The sequence below is a fragment of the Microcaecilia unicolor genome, chromosome 6 (genome assembly GCF_901765095.1).
Source record: "Microcaecilia unicolor chromosome 6, aMicUni1.1, whole genome shotgun sequence".
Classification (NCBI taxonomy): Eukaryota; Metazoa; Chordata; class Amphibia; order Gymnophiona; family Siphonopidae; genus Microcaecilia; species Microcaecilia unicolor.
In genome coordinates, this window is record NC_044036.1 from 283944063 (window position 1) to 283962751 (window position 18689).

At 42.6% G+C, this 18689-nt stretch overlaps 1 protein-coding gene across 1 annotated transcript in view; it reads right to left on the reverse strand.

Moving 5' to 3' along the window:
* The window catches only part of COL5A1 (collagen type V alpha 1 chain), a 376227-nt gene that overhangs the window by 183402 nt on the left and 174136 nt on the right, over positions 1-18689 (reverse strand). Inside the window, 5 exon segments of the mRNA XM_030207658.1 lie at positions 2276-2338; positions 3902-3943; positions 16095-16148; positions 17771-17953; positions 18362-18634. Coding sequence (XP_030063518.1) covers positions 2276-2338; positions 3902-3943; positions 16095-16148; positions 17771-17953; positions 18362-18634 — 615 coding nt within the window.

Here is an 18689-nt window from a genome sequence, read left to right on the forward strand (position 1 = left end):
GGCTTGATCTAGCCAGTTATAAGACAAACTAATTCCAAGCCAGCTATCACAAGCAGGTTTGATGAACAAGAGACGGCATGACATCACAAAGCTGAAGCTTGTCTACCCAAGGAGTTTTTCATTCTCCCCAATGCAGCTGCAGCCATCTTGGTACACCCAAAACTATGTACTTGATAGGGCAACAAATTCCACCTACTGGTTTCAGGCCAGAAAATGGTCCAAGCAGGCTCCTGCCTCCTCCTGTTCATCAAACCTCCTTGAGCTACAATTGTACATAGGAGTGACCAAGTAATATAGCTGGCTTGTGCTGAAAAATGTGCACTACTGCTAAATTCTACCCCTCTCATAACTCAACCATACCCTCAGGACCGCCTAACTTTTCAGTGGTAGAGGGGTACATTTTTCAGAAAACCTGGTCTATCCTTTTATTTCTGAAGTTAGCAATTTGAAAATCTATTTCATATTGATTGTAATATCACTGTTACATCGCATACTATCTGTATGAGCTAATGAGACCCTATTCCCTGGGTTGCAATTTGTGACAATGGTTGCTTCAAAAAATTAATGGACTTGCAGGAAACCATGTAGAAATGAGTTACCAGAAAGCATGCTAATGGATATAGAGGGTGCAAAAGGGGTCCTACTGGCTCCATGATGTCAGGAGAGACAGCTCTATGATGCTAGGATAGCCTGATCCACTCCTGCTTTTACTTCACTGCCTACATGGATCTACAGCCAGTCGGGCACCTTAAGGATCAACATTTCATTCTACGTTCCACATGGTTCCTGAACTGCTTTCTTAAAGTAACATTGTAACATAGTAGATGACAGCTTTATAAAGACCTGTAAGGTCCATCCAGTCTGCCCAACAAGATAAACTCATAGTATATGATATGCTAACAAACATACTTGATCGTGAGCTGTCCTTGTCATTTTCAAGGCACAAACTGTAGAAATCTGCCCAGCACTGATTTAATTTTCAACTACTGGAGTTGCTGCCAAAGTCCACTCCAGCCCAACCAGATCTATCTAGCCTTCATTACAGACAGGTCAAATTACCCAGTTCCAGGCTGGAGATTTTGGGGCAGTTCTGGATTTCTGACCACCCCATCCTGGTGCATTCCGAGACATACAGCACTGATTTCAATGGACAGGATCAGGCACTACAAATCCCATGCTGCTTTGGGATGTAAACGCAAAACCAGGACTACTCAACATCTCCAGCCTGGAACTGAGCATCTTGGCATCTCTGTTCCTGCTTATTATAAAAGAAAACCAGGCGGAAAGTCCAGAGATGCTTTTGAAGAGCCTTTGATGGATAATATTTTGCAGTTTCTACTTTCCAGCAATGCTCTCCTATTGAATAGTGGCATCTAGTGGTAGCTAGTAGGTAATGCAGAGGCTGGCAGACCTCCCAACTGATCTAAAAAACGATTTAAAACTTTCTGGTAAATGTAAGTCTCTGACAGCCATAAGCATCAGATATTTGGAAAAGAAAGCATGCTGTTTTAAGTATACTTACAGAACTTGACAATGTAACTTTAATGTTAATTTCTCAATGAAAATATAAGCTTGTATGACTCTAAAGGGCAGAAAAAGCACACACAGTGTCTACAGGTCTTTTGAACCACTGGGCAGTTTTCAAAGAGGAAGTATGTATATAGATTGTCCTTGAGAACTATCTGTGGGTGGCAAAGGATCTGGGGACATTGTATCTAGGTAAACTGCTTGAATTCTGTCCACATTGGGCCTTATTCTATAAAGGTTATGCTCCTAAATTTACGCTCCTAAGATTTATGCTCCTATTTTGGAGCATAGAGTATGCTCATAATTTAGGAGCATAAATTTAGGAGCATAAATTTTTGGAGCGTAAATTTAGGACCATAACCTTTGTAGAATAAGGCCTATTATGTCAACCATTTTGAAATTCAGCAGTGCACAGAGGAGATACATTTTTGCTAAAGGTAACCACACCATTCCCTTTGTGGTATTTGTCTCTATATCCTTTCATGACATCACCCCTATTATGGACACTCATATCTGGGATGTTGCAACTTTCTGTTAGTATAATAGTTGGAAAGACATCAGGCTGGGGATGGACACCAGGGGGATAATTCTGCAAAAGTTGTCTAAAGTGAGGTTCCAGGATGATGCGTGCTAAACACAAATTCTATATCTGTAATTATCTGCATAATTATCATTCTAGAATACTAATATAAGTCCTAAATTATGGAACTAACTTTAGGCACAGGTTAGCTCAAAGGTTGGTACTTACCCTTTCACCAGGATCACCTGCTGGACCAGCAGGCCCTGTTGGACCAGGAGGACCCGTGTACCCCTGCAGCAGAGAAAGAACAAGAAATGATTTGTCAAATTTTCCCTTGTCATGCGAAATTTCAGGATAGACTAGAATCAACCATTTTTCAAGATTTCTTTTAGATTTTAGGTTGTTGGAAAATGGGGTTTATTTTACAACTTGTGTTTTGATCCCCAAGTACCTGTAGTTTGTCATATTTTGTTGTATTGTGTTTTTTCCTTACTTAGGGTGCTCCCATAGTTAAGTGAGTTGCAAATCTAAGAAAAGAAAATAAACTAGCTGGAAAATGTATAGCTACAATATGACACAACAATGTGCTTCTGTTCTAGCACTTACAATGTGAGACAGCACTGTACTTTCTCTCCATTGCTTACAACGTGACACAACAGTGAGGTTCCCCTCCAGCATTTACAATATCATAGAGTGCACTTCCCCTCCAGCACTTCTAGTGTGAAACAACATAGCACTTCCTCTCCAATTCTTGCAATTAATATGACACAATGTCCTGTTTCCTCTTCCTCTGTTGGTGAACTTAGGCATGACTGTGTGGGATTCTCAGTGACACAAGATGTGATCGTGTATCTTGGGGGGGAGGCAGGGGTGTTGTATGTGAGGAATATGATGATGTCTATGGGGAGGGTGTAAGTATATATATATGGGTAGAATGGAATGTGCTGAGGTGTAATATTTCACGGGAGGTATATGGCAAGGTGAGGAGAAAGACTATGTGTTTATATATGTGTGTGTGTGTGAGGTGGTGGTGGGGGAGATCTGTATAGGGAACTTGTAAGTGACACCCACTTCCTCCTTCTTACTCTATCCACCCGTTCTCTCCCCTTCTTCTCCTCTGTCCCCTTCTCCATTCTTTCCCACCTCCTGCACTCCACTTCTCCTCTCCTTTTACTCTCCTATTCTCTCCCTCTATCACCTGCTTCACTGCAGCTGGTCACAACAATCTTCCAGTGGTGGGGCCTGGGCTCTCCTGTGTCACTGGGACCAGTCCTCTCTTTCTTCAGGGGCAAGGTCTGGATTTTCTGCCACCTCACAAATCTCTCCCCATTCCTTCCTCTTCCACTTATGTTTGCACATGCACAAACACCCATATGAATGGACAGACAAATAGAGATAAACACATCCTCCACAGCAGGCACTCAGAATTTTGTGGGAAAATGTGCCTAATGAAACATTTGGTAGAATAATAAGATCAACCAAAATGGCTTTAATATTTAAGAAGGATATTTAACTTCCGCAAATCTCTGAAAACCTATCTCTTCAACAAGGCATACCACGATAACCCACAACTAACTATAACACAACACCTACACACCTTTACTCAGAATGTCTCTTTCTATAACTGCTTGACCAGACCCTCGTGTTTGCCTTGATTTCTTTGTAACACCAATTGTACTCTTTACCCTGGTATGGCAATGCCATAACAGATCTTTGTAAGCCACATTGAGCCTGCAAATAGGTGGGAAAATGTGGGATACAAGTGCAATAAATAAATAAATAAATAAAATAAATAATGCAGGATTAAGGAACCCAATAGGATGCTCCGTTGTATGAAAAAGGATAGAGACTTACAGCTGGGCCTTCTGGTCCTGAAGGTCCTTCGACAAGCATGCCCTGAAAAAAAAAAAACATAAAGAGAAGCAAATGAGTGTTCAGAAAAAAAAATTCTGATTAAACTGAAAGTACTTAAAGCTACTGGGATAGAAGGAGTCAATTCCAGGGCATTAAAAGGTTCTTTTACTAAGGTATGTTAGCGTTTTTAGCTCACGCTAAAAATCAGCTGGCACTAAATGCTGAGATGCCTATAGGAATATAATGGGTGTCTCAGCATCTAGTGCCAGCTGATTTTTTAGCTTGAGCTAAAAACGCTAACACATCTTAGTAAAAGACCTCCTAAGGGAGCTCAGGAAGCTAGTTATGGCTCTTCTGAAAGAGCTGCTCAACAGAATTTTGGAAACAGGCATAGAAAAGGAGGCACAAAAGTGGTAATAGAGGGGAAAATTGAAGCTACAGGCTTGTTTGTCAAACCCCAGCTATGGGAAAAGTAACAAAGATGCTCCTGATGGAAAGGAGAATGGAATACTTGGATTTTTTTTTATTTACTCACTTTTTCCAAATCCAGACTCAAAGTGAGTTACAATTCAGGTACTCCTCCCTGCCCAAGAAGGTTTGCAGTTTAAGGCCCTCGTTTACTAATGCACATTAACACGTATTAAATAATGGAAGCCCCATTATTCCCAATAAGACCCATTTTCTCTAAATACAAGGGTTAAAATGTTAACACGGGTTAGTACATTAGGGCCCAAGTTTGAACCTGAGAAAGCAGAGGGTGAAATCAATTACTCAAGGACAGAAGGAGTATCAGTGGAAATAGCAGGATTTGAACCCTGGCTTTCCTAGTTCATAGCCCATTGCAGACCTGTCAAGTCTCCCACACTCAGCAGAAGACTCCCACCTTTGCAGGTCATCTCCTGCACTCCTGCCGGGGAGCCAAGACCTCCCACTTAACAGCCTCCCTCTCCATCGGCAGCAGGAAATACATTTCTAAGACATCATCTCTTACTGCTGTGGGACCCATTTCGTGATAAGAGTTGCAAAATCTCCCAGCGATTTTCATGAAACTGGTCCTGCAGCTGCAGGAGTTGACATTTTATTAAAGTCTCAATTGCTGCCAGAGGGGGAGATGGCTTTTTGAATGCAAAATTAAGGGGTGCCGGGGATGGATCCAGGAGGAGGTGGAGTGGATGCAACTGGGGACAGGACTGGTCAGAGTGGGTTGAGCTGGAGGCATGTCAAACAATTTCCCTTTGAAAACTTGGGCCCCCTTGGAAGGTCGGTCATTGCTTCATCCACTGGGCCATTACTCAACTCCTTAGTTCTGTTCGGTTGCAAGATCTGAGCCAGAATAGCTTTACCAGAGGGTGATTATGCCATACAACCTAATCAATTTATTTAATTCCATGACTAGTGAATTAAGCCTGATGTCAGTTCCAGGCAAAATAACAGAAATTATAGAACAAATGTTTAATGGGACAGTCAACATGCATTCAGCCAAGAGAAGTTTTACATCACCAATTTGCTACATTTTTTTGAAGGCATGAATAAACATGTGGATAAAGGTGAGCTGGTTGATGTAGTGATCTAAATTTTCAGAAATTTTTTGACAAAGTCCCTCATGAGAGACTTATGAGAACATTTTTAAAAGCCATGAAATAGGAAGTAATGTTCTGTTGTGGATTAGGAACTGGTTAAAAGATAGAAAACAAAGGGTAGGAATAATTGCCAATTCTCTCAGTGGAGGAAGATGAGTAGGGGAATGCATCAAGGATCTGTACTGGGACCAGTGATATTTAACATATTAACCTATAAATGATCTGGAAATGGGAACGACAAGTGAGATGATCAAATTTGCAGATGACACAAAATTATTCAAAATTGTTAATTGCAGAAGGACCTCCTTGGGTGGCTAGAACATTGGGCATCTAAATGTCAAATGAAATGTAATAAGTACAAGTGCAAAGTGATGCATGTTGGGAAGAATAACTCAGTTTACAGCTACATGATGCTAAGTTCAATATTAGGAGTCATCAACAAGGAAAAGGATATAGGGGTCATCGTGAACAAAACTTTGATATCTTCTATTTATTGTGTGGAATCAGACAAAAATGCAAACAGAATTTTAAATATTATTAGGAAAGGAATAGAGACTAAATCAAAGAACTACATAATGCCTCTGTATCGTTCCATGGTGTGGAGATCGCATCTTGAGACTTATGTGCAATTCTGGTCACATCTCAAAAAACATGTAGTGGAACTGGAAAAGGTACAAAGAAGGGCAACCAAATTGATTAGGGGGGGAACGACTCTCAAATGAGGTTATGGCTCTTCAGCTTGAAGAAGAGATGGCGAAGGAGAGATATGAGAGAAGTCTATAAAAATCCTGAATGGAGTGGAACAGGAAGACACAAATCGATTGTTTAATCTATCAGAAACTAGAAAGACTTGGGGACACTTCATAAAGTTACACAGTATCTTTATCTTTAATAAAAATTTCTATACCGCTTATACTGATAAAAAAAAATATCTCTTCAAAGCTGTTCGCAATAAAATACTTTCATAATCAAATTATACACACTTATAACAAATAGGAGAAAATATTTTTTCACTTAACATACAGTTAAGCTCTGGCAGGGCCGCCGAGAGACTGGGCCGGGCCCAGGGCAAGGCCGCCCCCGCCCCCCCCCTGAGGTCGCCGCTCCCCCCTCCGTCCGCCACCGGGTCGGGATCCCTGCATTGAAATCACAGCGCCTCCCACCTCCGTGTGAAAGCGCTGCAGGCAGCAGGGCAGCAGATCGCTTCCCTTCAGGCCTCCTTCCCTCCCTGTGTCCCGCCCTCGCGGACGTTATGTCAGACGAGTGCGGGACACAGGGAGGGAAGGAGGCCCGAAAGGTGGCAATCTGCTGCCCTGTTGCCTGCAGCACTTTCACACGGAGGTGAGAGGCGCTGTGATTTCAATGCAGGTGGCCCAGCCCAGTGGCAGACGGTCAACGACAGAGGGCAGGTGGGACTGCAGCATCGGGCCCCCCTTAAAGGCCCAGCCCCAGGGAATTTTGTCCCCCCTGCCCCCTCCTCTCGGCAGCCCTGAGCTCTGGAACTCATTACTGGAGCAAGTGGTAAAAGCAGTTAATGTAGCTGGGTTTAAAAAAGGTTTGGATAAATTTGTGGAGGAAAAGTTCATGAACTATGATTAAGGTGGACCTGGGGAAAACCACTGCTTATCTCAGAGGTTAAATAGCATAGAAATTTGCTACTTTTCGGGACTCTGCCAGTTACGTGCTACCTGGATTAGCTTAGAAATATGATTTTGCGCTAGATGGCATAGCCACGGTGGGGGGGGGGGGGGGGGGTGGCCTTGAGGACCTAGGCCCACCCACTTTGGGCTCAGGCCCCCTCCAGAACAGCAGTACCACTTTACCTTTGCTGGCAGGGATGCCAAAACCCCACTAGCCCCACTAGTGCTGTTGCCTTCTCCTCCTCCTCACACTGCTTCCTTCCTGTAGAAGTCAGTGGCAGGACTTCAGCCACCAATGCTGGGACTTCTTGTACATTTGAACATGCCTCGATATCCCTACCAGCAAAGGTATGTTAAGTATGGGGAGGGTAAAAGGGGGGTGGGAGAATGTGTTGCCCCCCCCCCCCCAGTCCACCCCTGGGTGCCTCCAAAATTAGAGGGCTGGCTACTTAGATCATGGGCATGCATTCGGTGTGCTTTACTTGGATTTCAATAAAACTTTTGAAACTATCCTACCTAGAAAGCTCTTGAATTAACCAAGAAGTCTGGAGTTCTGCCCCAAGGTGAAGGACTGAATGAGAAACTAGCTGAGTGATAGATGAACAAGGTTGGTAGTAAACGGAATTTGTTCTGCAGAACATACAATGATTTGTGTAATATCTCAGGGATCAGTCCTGTTCAATATTTTTTGTAAGCAATACTGAAGAACAGATAGAAGAAACAGTTTGCTTCTTTACTGATGATACAAAAATCTGCAACAGAGAAATGGAGGGATGCAATAGAAGCATTCAGATACTTCACATGTTTAAATCAGGTACAGGAGGCCAACTTTTTTCAGAGGAAAGAAAGCTCTAGAAGAAGTGGTCACAATTCCAGGTGGTAGATTCAGGAGCATCATAAAATCTGTCTTCATGGAAGAGGTGATGGATGCACAGAAGTCAAGTACAAACCTGAGATAAGCATAGTGGATCCAGAACTGTGAAGAAATGATCAACAGAGATCTGGGGAAGTGCAGCAGGCATGAAACTGGGCAGATTAGATGGGCATAATGCCTTCAAATTCTGTGATTCTCTGATTACTACTGCATAAGGACATCTTTCAAGAAACCCATAAATTTAAAATGAATATAGAATGATTGGGTCAAATCTTAGAAAAGACAGCTGAATCTGCAACGCATCACAAAGCCACCTCGAAATGAACTGTGACAGGAGTACCAGTAGATGCAGGACAATCAGAACAGTAGCAGCAAATACCATTGGTCTGTAGGGCCCTCCTCTTGGATTTCCCAAGAAAAGAGTGGCTTCTAGGCAGCCTGTCACTTCTCTGTCCTGGTCTTCCTACATGTAAAAGTCTGCTGTATTCCAGAGATCCTACAGAAATAATTCCAGTACCTTTATCACACGTTGGACAGAGATAACAGAAGGATTTTCGGAGTTAACATAAACCCCACCCCATAACCCAGATGGTGTCCCACAGGCAGTCACATGGTGTGATAATATGGTACATGGAACTCAGGGCTGACTGAATAGCAGATAGTTGTTCCCCCCTCTCCCACATTCTCAGGAGGATTGTGTCACAGTATATCCTGTTTTCAGGAATCATCACTCAGCTGATAAACCCCAACCATGTGGAAATCTGAGGATTATAGACAGGGGAGGCTACACCTACATTATTTGAGCCCAACACTAGCTCTGGTGCAATCTTTTGCACTGCTACACACATTTTGTAAGTGTGCCCAAGAAGAGCTGTACCATCTGCAGATGTGGTGCCTTCACAGCCTGGGGGAGCAATCAGAAAGAAACAAACACTTTACCCCATAACTTCAGCACATCAAGCACTGTGAAATTCCTGCAGAGCAAGACTACACTTTCCTAAGTTTAAGAGGAATTTAAAAGGTCATCAGCAATCTTTACTGAACCCTAGAGAGCAGTGGAACTGCTGGACGTGTTGAAACTTTGACACAATACTATGCCAAGGGAATTCTGCTTTTTAAAATCAGACACTGGGAGTATAACACAGCAGAGAAGCTGCTGAAAGCCTAAGGGGTTTGAGGCTCACAGGAGGGGGAGGGTACTGGTAGGGGAAACATTATTCACAGTACAAGCATTTGTGGCATCCTGCAGTATTTATTTGCCTATTTATTATATGTTTAGATTTGGGGAACATCTGGGAAATCTCCATAGCAAAGGCTCACTCTAAATGTTTACATGACCTACAACACAATGGGAATGGCCAGAGGGTCAGCCACTCACTAATAGAATGGGGGTGGGGGAGCCTTGCTTTACAGGAGGAAGAAGGGTGAGGGGCAAGGTCTTTCAGGCTGAAGGCAGATGGGGCCCTCGGTTACACAGAGGTTATAAGCCCTCCATGTACACAAGTAATCTTTCACAGTTGACCTCTGTACACACAACTTTCAGTGCTCTCCACTGAGGGACATTTTAGAGGGTGAGGAGAAAAAAGTCTTTTAATTCCCCAGTGGAACACATTGGTTGGAAGGAATGTTTAGGAATAAACAGCATTAAGATCAGTAACATTTTTGGACACCAAAAAGGCAGCTATGTAAGAGGATGGTAGCCAAGGTAGAAACCAAAAGCCAGATCAGGAGTACTAACAACACAGATAAGTTCCTAGAGAATGAGCTAAGGAAGTTTTGTGAAGGAATTGCTGATTGGATGAATATGAACAGGTTAAGATTCTACCTAGGAGGATTCTGGGTAAGGAACATGATTACTGAAACTTATTGTTAGATGATATGTACTTAATCCCCCCTTCAGAAGGCAAGACTGCCCAGCAGTTCCCCTTTACGCATTTATTTATTATTATATATTAAGATTTATGTACTGCAGCTTTGGAAAAAAATTATCCAAGTTGGTAATACAGCAAGAATAATTCATATATGGGCAACATTAAAACATCTTAATAAAACAGCATAGAATATAACCAGAGGTGGAACATAGAGACAGAGTAACAGGAGTTAAGAAGTAAGGGTGACTAATTTATGGAAAAATTGCACATCGAGTCTTTCAGCCAGAGTAGGAGAAGCGTGAAGCTAAATTTTGTGAAGCTAGTGTCAGTTCCTGTGTGTGACTATCTAGTTGCTTCTTCCATTAAAGAAGCATTGGAAGAAGAGCAAAGCTTTCACCTGCTTCATGAAGTAGAGATCTTTCTGGAAGATTGTTCTAGAGTGTTAGGGCTACTCTGGTGTATGTATGTCACATCACATGATTCTTTTGGAGCGGGTGTGGTTAGGAATTGATTTGGGTTATCAATTGACCACACGATGTCTATTTTGAAAGATGAACACTGGCTACCAGTGATTTAAATTTAAGGTGCTCACTATGCATTTAACTGCTACCATTAAGTTGAACCTTCATATCCATCTGATCTTTTTTTTTTTTATCTTTTTATTACTGTTCTTGATGTATGCCCTGTCACATTCACAGTGTTTTGGCTCTCCCTTCATAAAAGTCTGCATTTACTTGCTATGGAAGGAGACTGGGTCTCTTACATTCCAGATAGATTTGAGGACCTGGCTTTTCTTGCAAATTCTCCCTAGGTAAAGTCAGGGATGTGGAGCCTGAAGTGCTTCAAGGAGATTTTAAGTATAGCTAGGGCAAGATGCAGGTTGGCGAGTTAGAGGAAATTGTATCGTTTTTATTATGTTATTGTAATCATTTCATGGTCTATGTGAACCACTGAGGATTAATATAAAAAGTACCATATCAAATTAAAGTAATAAATAATTTCACCACCTACAGCTTCTTTGCAGATATCTGTTTGTTACTAAAAATTGCATTTTTATTTTCTTTTGCAATCCTGCCAGATTCTGCCTCCCCTTCAAATATAGTCTATGAGAAATCTATAAAGGTTTTGTCTTCTATGAACTTTTCTGGCAGCTCCGCATATGCTTTTACAAAAAAACTTTCTTTTTCATCCTTATTTTTACATATCCCAATAATTTACAAAACATTGGAGACTGTGCATAGGCTACATCTCTCCTCCTGAAAAGGAGGAAGAAATGGAAAATGTCCCTAGCGTTGTACAACAGTGACACTTACTGGCCAGTTCCAGAGCATGCTGCACGTATATTGGGTTTCAGAGCCGTAACATTGGCATTTGCATTAGCTTCCATACTCACCCATACCAAATAAGAAAACCAAATGACGACTTAGTAAGAAGGACAAAAACTTGGCCACAGCTTTATTTACATCAATATCAAATGTTGTGTATAAAGAACACTACTTACAAATTCTTTACTGTTTTCACATTGAGCTTCAATGGTCTTATACCACTTTACACAACTAGTCGGTACCAACCTGGCCACTCATATTCATTTCGTAATATACTAATACTTTAATCCCATGTCTGGTCAAGTGAGACCCATGGTGTCATCAATGGTTTCTGCCAGGTACTTTGTGACCTGGATTGGCCACTGTTGGAAGCAGGATACTGTGCTTGATGGACCAACAGTATGGCTATTCTTATGTTCTTAGGGCCTCATCTCTTGCTTATGGTGGTTTCGCACCCTTTCAATAATACAAATCATCAACACTTTTTTTGCCATCAATAAAGATCATCTATGAAATTCCTTTGACAAGTTACCCGCAGCCCTAACACCCAAACCCACCCCAAAATTCACCATATAGAATTCAAAATTATATCAGAGCAAAATTATCCCACCTTCCAAATCTGTTAACTCTTGGAGGGGGATGGATGGGACAAATTAATTAATATAATTCAAATAGCCTGAACTTCCTCCCTGACACCCATCACCCTCAAAATTCCTCACAACAAAGCCTGCCAATTTTTTAGCATCCCTCACTCTCACCAGTCTCGCTGCTTAACCAATCAATTTGCTTCCAGACTCCAATCTCCAAAACCTACATCCCAACATCGCTACAGCTGCTCCTATACCCCTTTCAAATAAAACTTTAATATACCTTCACATCCTCCTATTAACTATTTCCATTTTAATTCACTGTAAATTAAATGCATTCCTTCTCTTATGTCATCGGCTCCTCCCTTTTTACCCACTAGTGTAATTTTACCCTCCCTAAAGTATTCATTCCTTATTTTCTTTAAAAAATTTCCCCACACCTCACCACCAATCTTAAATGAATTTACTACAGCAGTAAAGCTAATGTTATCATGCCCACAGTTAACTTATGGGCTCTCTTAATTCATAACCCCAGGCCAAGGATGGTTGCTGAGCTTGTTTAGACAGAATATAGGGAAGAGAGCTGCAAATAGGGGATATTACTACTACTACTACTACTATTTAGCATTTCTATAGCGCTACAAGGCGTACGCAGTGCTGCACAAACATAGAAGAAAGACAGTCCCTGCTCAAAGAGCTTACAATCTAATAGACAAAAAAAAAATAAAGTAAGCAAATCAAATCAATTAATGTTAACGGGAAGGAAGAGAGGAGGGTAGGTGGAGGCGAGTGGTTACAAGTGGTTACGAGTCAAAAGCAATGTTAAAGAGGTGGGCTTTCAGTCTAGATTTAAAGGTGGCCAAGGATGGGGCAAGACGTAGGGGCTCAGGAAGTTTATTCCAGGCGTAGGGTGCAGCGAGACAGAAGGCGCGAAGTCTGGAGTTGGCAGTAGTGGAGAAGGGAACAGATAAGAAGGATTTATCCATGGAGCGGAGTGCACGGGAAGGGGTGTAGGGAAGGACGAGTGTGGAGAGATACTGGGGAGCAGCAGAGTGAGTACATTTATAGGTTAGTAGAAGAAGTTTGAACAGGATGCGAAAACGGAGAGGGAGCCAATGAAGGGTCTTGAGGAGAGGGGTAGTATGAGTAAAGCGACCCTGGCGGAAGACGAGACGGGTAGCAGAGTTTTGAACCGACTGGAGGGGGAGAGGTGACTAAGTGGGAGGCCAGCAAGAAGCAGATTGCAGTAGTCTAAACGAGAGGTGACAAGGGTGTGGATGAGGGTTTTGGTAGAGTGCTCGGAAAGAAAGGGGCGGATTTTACGGATGTTGTAAAGAAAGAAATGACAGGTCTTGGCAATCTGCTGGCTATGAGCAGAGAAGGAGAGAGAAGAGTCAAAGATGACCCCAAGGTTTCGAGCTGAGGAGACAGGAAGAATGAGAGAGCCATCAACAGAAATAGAAAACGGGGGGAGCGGGGAGGTGGGTTTGGGGGGGAAAATGAGAAGCTCGGTTTTGGTCATATTTAATTTCAGGTGGCATTGAGACATCCAGACAGCAATGTCAGACAAGCACGCTGAAACTTTGGTTTGGATGCAAGGTGAGATATCAGGGGTAGAAAGGTAGATTTGGGAGTCATCAGCATAGAGATGGTAGGAAAAGCCATGGGATGAGATTAATGAACCAAGGGAAGAAGTGTAAATAGAAAAGAGGAGGGGACCAAGAACAGAACCCTGAGGTACGCCGACAGGCAGAGGGATAGAAGTAGAAGAGGATCCACCAGAGTGAACACTAAAGGTGTGGAGGGAGAGGTAGGAAGAGAACCAGGAAAGGACAGAGCCCTGGAATCCAAGTGAGGACAGGGTATCGAGAAGTATGCTGTGATCTCCACCTAACTCCACGTGATCCAGTGTGCAAAGAATGGAAAGTGCCAGGATGCAAAAGAAATGCAAAAGAGATTTGTCAGGTAACTGTGTTCACTGGACACAGCAGGAGGCACCAGCCAGTCACAGGGCAGCTTTAATAAGGTCACACTAGTTCAGGCCTCACTGATATTTCAGTGGAGACCATTACATGAACGGTTAAAATTAAAAAAAAAAAAAAGAATTAGTTCTTCCTAGTTTTTAAAAACAAATGGCCCTGTTTCTTGCATCAGGAGTGTGTGTATTTAAAGTACATATCCCAGATGTACATGTAAGTTCATGTGTGTGCTCAAGAAAGGAAAGAAATCTTCAAATGCTCATCTTGTCATATCTATTACTGCAACAAATATCACTCTTCTCCAGCTTACACAGACAGGAAGACCTCCTTAAAGGGCATAATACATTTGTAGAGGATAATAGTTGTATGTGATATATTAAATAAAAATTATATTATCTTTCTGTACCAAGCATGTATTTGTTTAGTTGCCTGTTTGAATAGTTTATACTGTGTCTGTTGAAGTTATATATGGAATTTCTATGAGGGTGGGATAGCGTCACTATCTGCTGGATTCTATACAGCGCACCTGGAGATCTGCGCCAAAATCCAGGCATATTCTATAACAACATGCGTAACTTGATTGGCTTAACAAGCTAATGAGCATTGACAATAGCTCTTAACAAGCAATCATGAGAATTTACGTGCACAACTCACTAAGTGAATTCTGTAATGAACTGCACCTAAATTCTAATCTGTGCAGTTCAAAAGGGCATGGCTATTAAGTGGGGAAATTGGCATTTCATGGGTGTTCCAAAATTTGCATGCATAGTTGTACAATATGGATCAGTGTGTGTAAATATGTGCGCAGGGATTTACGTCATGTTTTCACTGGTGTAAATGGAGGTGTGTAATTTTAGGCACTAGGATATCAACTAAATCTAGGCGCCACTTATAAAATACGCTTAGAAATGATGAGTGGAGTGGAACAGGTGGATGTGAAGCATCTGTTCACGCTTTCCAAAAATACTAGGACTAGGGGGCATGCGATGAAACTACAGTGTAGTAAATTTAAAACAAATGGGAGAAAATGTTTCTTCACCCAACGCGTAATTAAACTCTGGAATTCATTGCCGGAGAACGTGGTGAAGGCGGTTAGCTTGGCAGAGTTTAAAAAGGGGTTAGACGGTTTCCTAAAGGACAAGTCCATAAACCACTACTAAATGGACTTGGGAAAAATCCACAATTCCAGGAATAACATGTATAGAATGTTTGTACATTTGGGAAGCTCGCCAGGTGCCCTTGGCCTGGATTGGCCGCTGTCATGGACAGGATGCTGGGCTCGATGGACCCTTGGTCTTTTCCCAATGTGGCATTACTTATGTACTTATGTACCACATGGATTTTTTAGGCGCCTTATATAGAATCTGGCCCTAACCGGTAGAAATTGTACAAAATGTTTGTCGAGACTGTTCTCACTGTCTGAGGTGTTGTACTGCATTTGTGATGGTATCAGAACTTGGAGGACAGAAGCATGTAATATATAAATTTATCTAGGGATCATGAGTTCTAATCCCACATATATTAAGTTCAAGTGCTCCTATTGGAGTATATCCAGAACCTACATTGCCACCAACTGTCCACAGGGTGTCAGCAAAGAGCAAGGAATGTCAGCTATCTATAGCTTGCTAACATATTTACAAGGGTGGCTCTGCAGCCTACATGAAGAGGAAAAGGCAGACATTATTCTGGATGGAGCTCTTGGTCAGAGTCTCTAAGCTTTGCCAGTTCTATTGAGTCTGTGCCATGAGGGCTGCATAGCTTGCCTGCAGGCCCAGGGAATCATGGCTCGGGCTTCCTAAGTTCCTTGAGCGTGCCAATGGCAACATTCTGTCCACATCAAAACAATGCAATCACAGCAGACATTACCAGACAAGAATAGGAAAGAAAGGAGGAAAAGTGAAGACACTGCAAAGCAGAAACTTTTACACATATGTACAACGGTGACACTCCAAGTAAAGGTCACACGTTGAAGATTAGTGGAAGCCAGATATGCACTTCTTATTCTGCACTGCCATCTCTCCAGTGCTGTTTATTTCATTCCCATCATAAGGCATTCTGCTGTCTGTAGCCTCAATAGTAAAAGCAAGAGTACAAATCACAGTGTACTGGAAGTGTGGAAAAACCCGAAGCCTGGAGGAAAACGGCCCAGTTTTCCTTGAGGTACTCAGCAGCAGTGCAAACTAGAAGTGACCCTTGGCAAGAGAAGCTCTCCCACCCTTGTCTGTTTTGTGCAGAAGGAGAAAGAGAGAGAAAGTGTTTCTGTACGCTGCAGGAGTAGGAAAGCATGGCCTCCACAGATCAACCCACCAGAGTAAGGCGTGGTTAGGGAGTGCTTACCGGTTCAATGACAGCAGGCTCTCCCTTCTGCCCCTTCTCTCCTCGTAGGCCAACCTAAAGAAAAGACAAACCAGGATCAGGACTTCAGCAAAGACTGAGTGAGTTAAGAACAGCACAGCTTCAAATGCCAAATATTCAATTATGCTCCAGCTGTTCCCATCTGATAATGCTAAATCAAGGAACCAGGCTGCAGGGAGTGAGGACTGACAGTATAGAGACGAATTAGTTAGTGTATCTGGTGTAGTCAGAATGTACCAATCATAAATTCTGTGAGTTACCAACACTTTTTCAGTCCACTATATAGTATCCTGCTTACCGTACACTTAATGAGCTCCAAGTAATCCTTTGAGCTCCCAAAACAAAATACCAGAGGACATACCACTACAGGGTAAATTTTCAAATGCCTTAGTCAGGAATTAAGGAAGTAAAAAAAAAAAAAAAGAAAGTTGAATTCACATGCCAAGAAAAGCCATTTAAAATTATATGTGTACATTTAACCACAGTAAAAAGTGGTCTTCCTGAGGTAACTTAATTAGGAATAAACTTTTCAAGCAAACTGACATTTCTAAACAGAATATACATTCTCAACCCATTTGAGTGGAGATAATGTAAAATATGTGTGTATGTTTTTTTTTTGTTTTTTTTTATGAGAGAGTACTTTGTGTTTGAATTTCAGGTTAGCTTGAATGCAGGCTGGCCACTAGGAGAACAAGGCATGTACTAGAGAAGAAGAATTTGGGGGTGGCAGTGCAGCTCCAGCACAGGAGATAGCCTCTCCCCTACTCTTCCCCTTGCTAGGCCAGCCACTTCCACCACTACTTCACCTACTCCCAAACTAGGACCAAAGCTATAAAAGCACTGAGCACTATGCAAGCCTTTAAGTGCAGGCTAGCACTCTAGTGCTGCCATATGCCTTCCACAGACATCCTGTCAGTGTGGGTAGAATAGAGCATCGCTTGAACACAGGCCAGCACTTAAAGGCTCTCACAGTGCTCAGTGCTGTCATAGCTTTAGGCCCAGATCAGAGAGGAGCAGCAGCAATGGCAGGAGGCCCAGAAAAGTGAAAGGAAGAAGGGGAAGATGCTGCTTATGGGGCGGTAGGGAAAGTGAGATGAGATGCTGGCTATCAGGGGGGGGGGGGGGAAAAGAGGATAGGAAGAAGGGGGAGATGCTGGCCACGAGTAGAGAGGAGAAGGGGGATGCTGGTAGGAAGGAGCAGGGGAGATGCTGGCTAACTGGGGGAGTGGAAAGAGAAGGTGAGATGCTGGCCAACTAGGAGGTTTGGGGGAGAAGGGGAGATGCTGGCCACCTGGTGGGGGTGATAGGGACGAGAAGAGAAGATTGTGGCAACTTGAGAAGGTATTAGAGAGGAGAAAGTGAGATGCTGACCACCTAGGGGCAGTAGGGAGGAGAAGAGGAGGTGCTGGCTACTTGGGAGGGTGGTAGGAAAGAGAAGGAGAGATGCAGAAGCACTAGGGAGGGGGAACATGGCTGAAAGTTCACCTAGCACATTAGATAGTTTTGGGCTGACCCTGTTTGTGTGGCTCATATTTTATCCATATGTCCAATTTTCCAACAGCAGCTTCTATCATGTATATTAACTTCATCTTGGTCTCTACTACAGATGGGAAGTTTCTGTTAAATGTGCCCTTCTCCACTGTAGCTCTAGCACTCACCCCTTCAAACTCTGTGTCTTGGTTGGCGGGCATGCCTGGCCCAATCTCTGTTCTTGTGGAAGTCCCAGTATCATAGTAGTTATCATAATAAATATCCTTGTCCGTGTCATACTCCTGGATGGTCTCCTCGGTGAAATCGCCATCGCCTTCCCTAGGGTTACTCCCCGTTCCTTCATCCTCGGTCTGAAATATTAAGCAGCAGTCTTAACCAATTCAGCCTGAATACAGACAATACTATTTCCATCTCCTCAACATGGCCTAGATTAATAAAAGGTTCTTCTCAAGCCATCTTTTAGTGAATACATATCTGACGACCACAGAACAGAACTCAGCACCTAGTCACCATTCACCAGAGAAGAATAGAGCATGACGAGCTAATACCTACTTTTATTCTTTTCATCAATGTGAAAATCTGTTTATATTTATCATCTTTTGAGAAGAAGTAATTTCATAAGAAGCAGGTAGACTTTGAAAGGATGCCTTGTTTTCATGGAAAATAGAACACTGGGGGACATGGAATACAAGACTTGTACACTGTTTATAAAATTATTCTCTTATTAGAGTGCCAAGAAAGTATTAGCCAGGAATTACTCTGGAAGAGTTGACGGTGACCATGGTGTCAGTTGGGACTTCTCCTGCTTCCGCCCCTCTATCTCCTGTTTCAGTCTCATGGGTCTCTTCTCCCTCTTCATAGTTGATATCTTCATATGGTGAATAAGGTAGGGGGGTATAGTACTCTTCCTCTGTCACGGTTCCATAGTTATACTCATCCACACTGGGGTCCACATCAGGCTTGCTCTCAACTCTGGTTTCCACTTTAGTGGTGACAGGGGCGGGTGCTTCTGTGGTTGGAGGGAAGATTTCCTGCAGCAAAATATTGAAGAAGACCTTACTGAAGCACCTGTACCACTCTGGATTG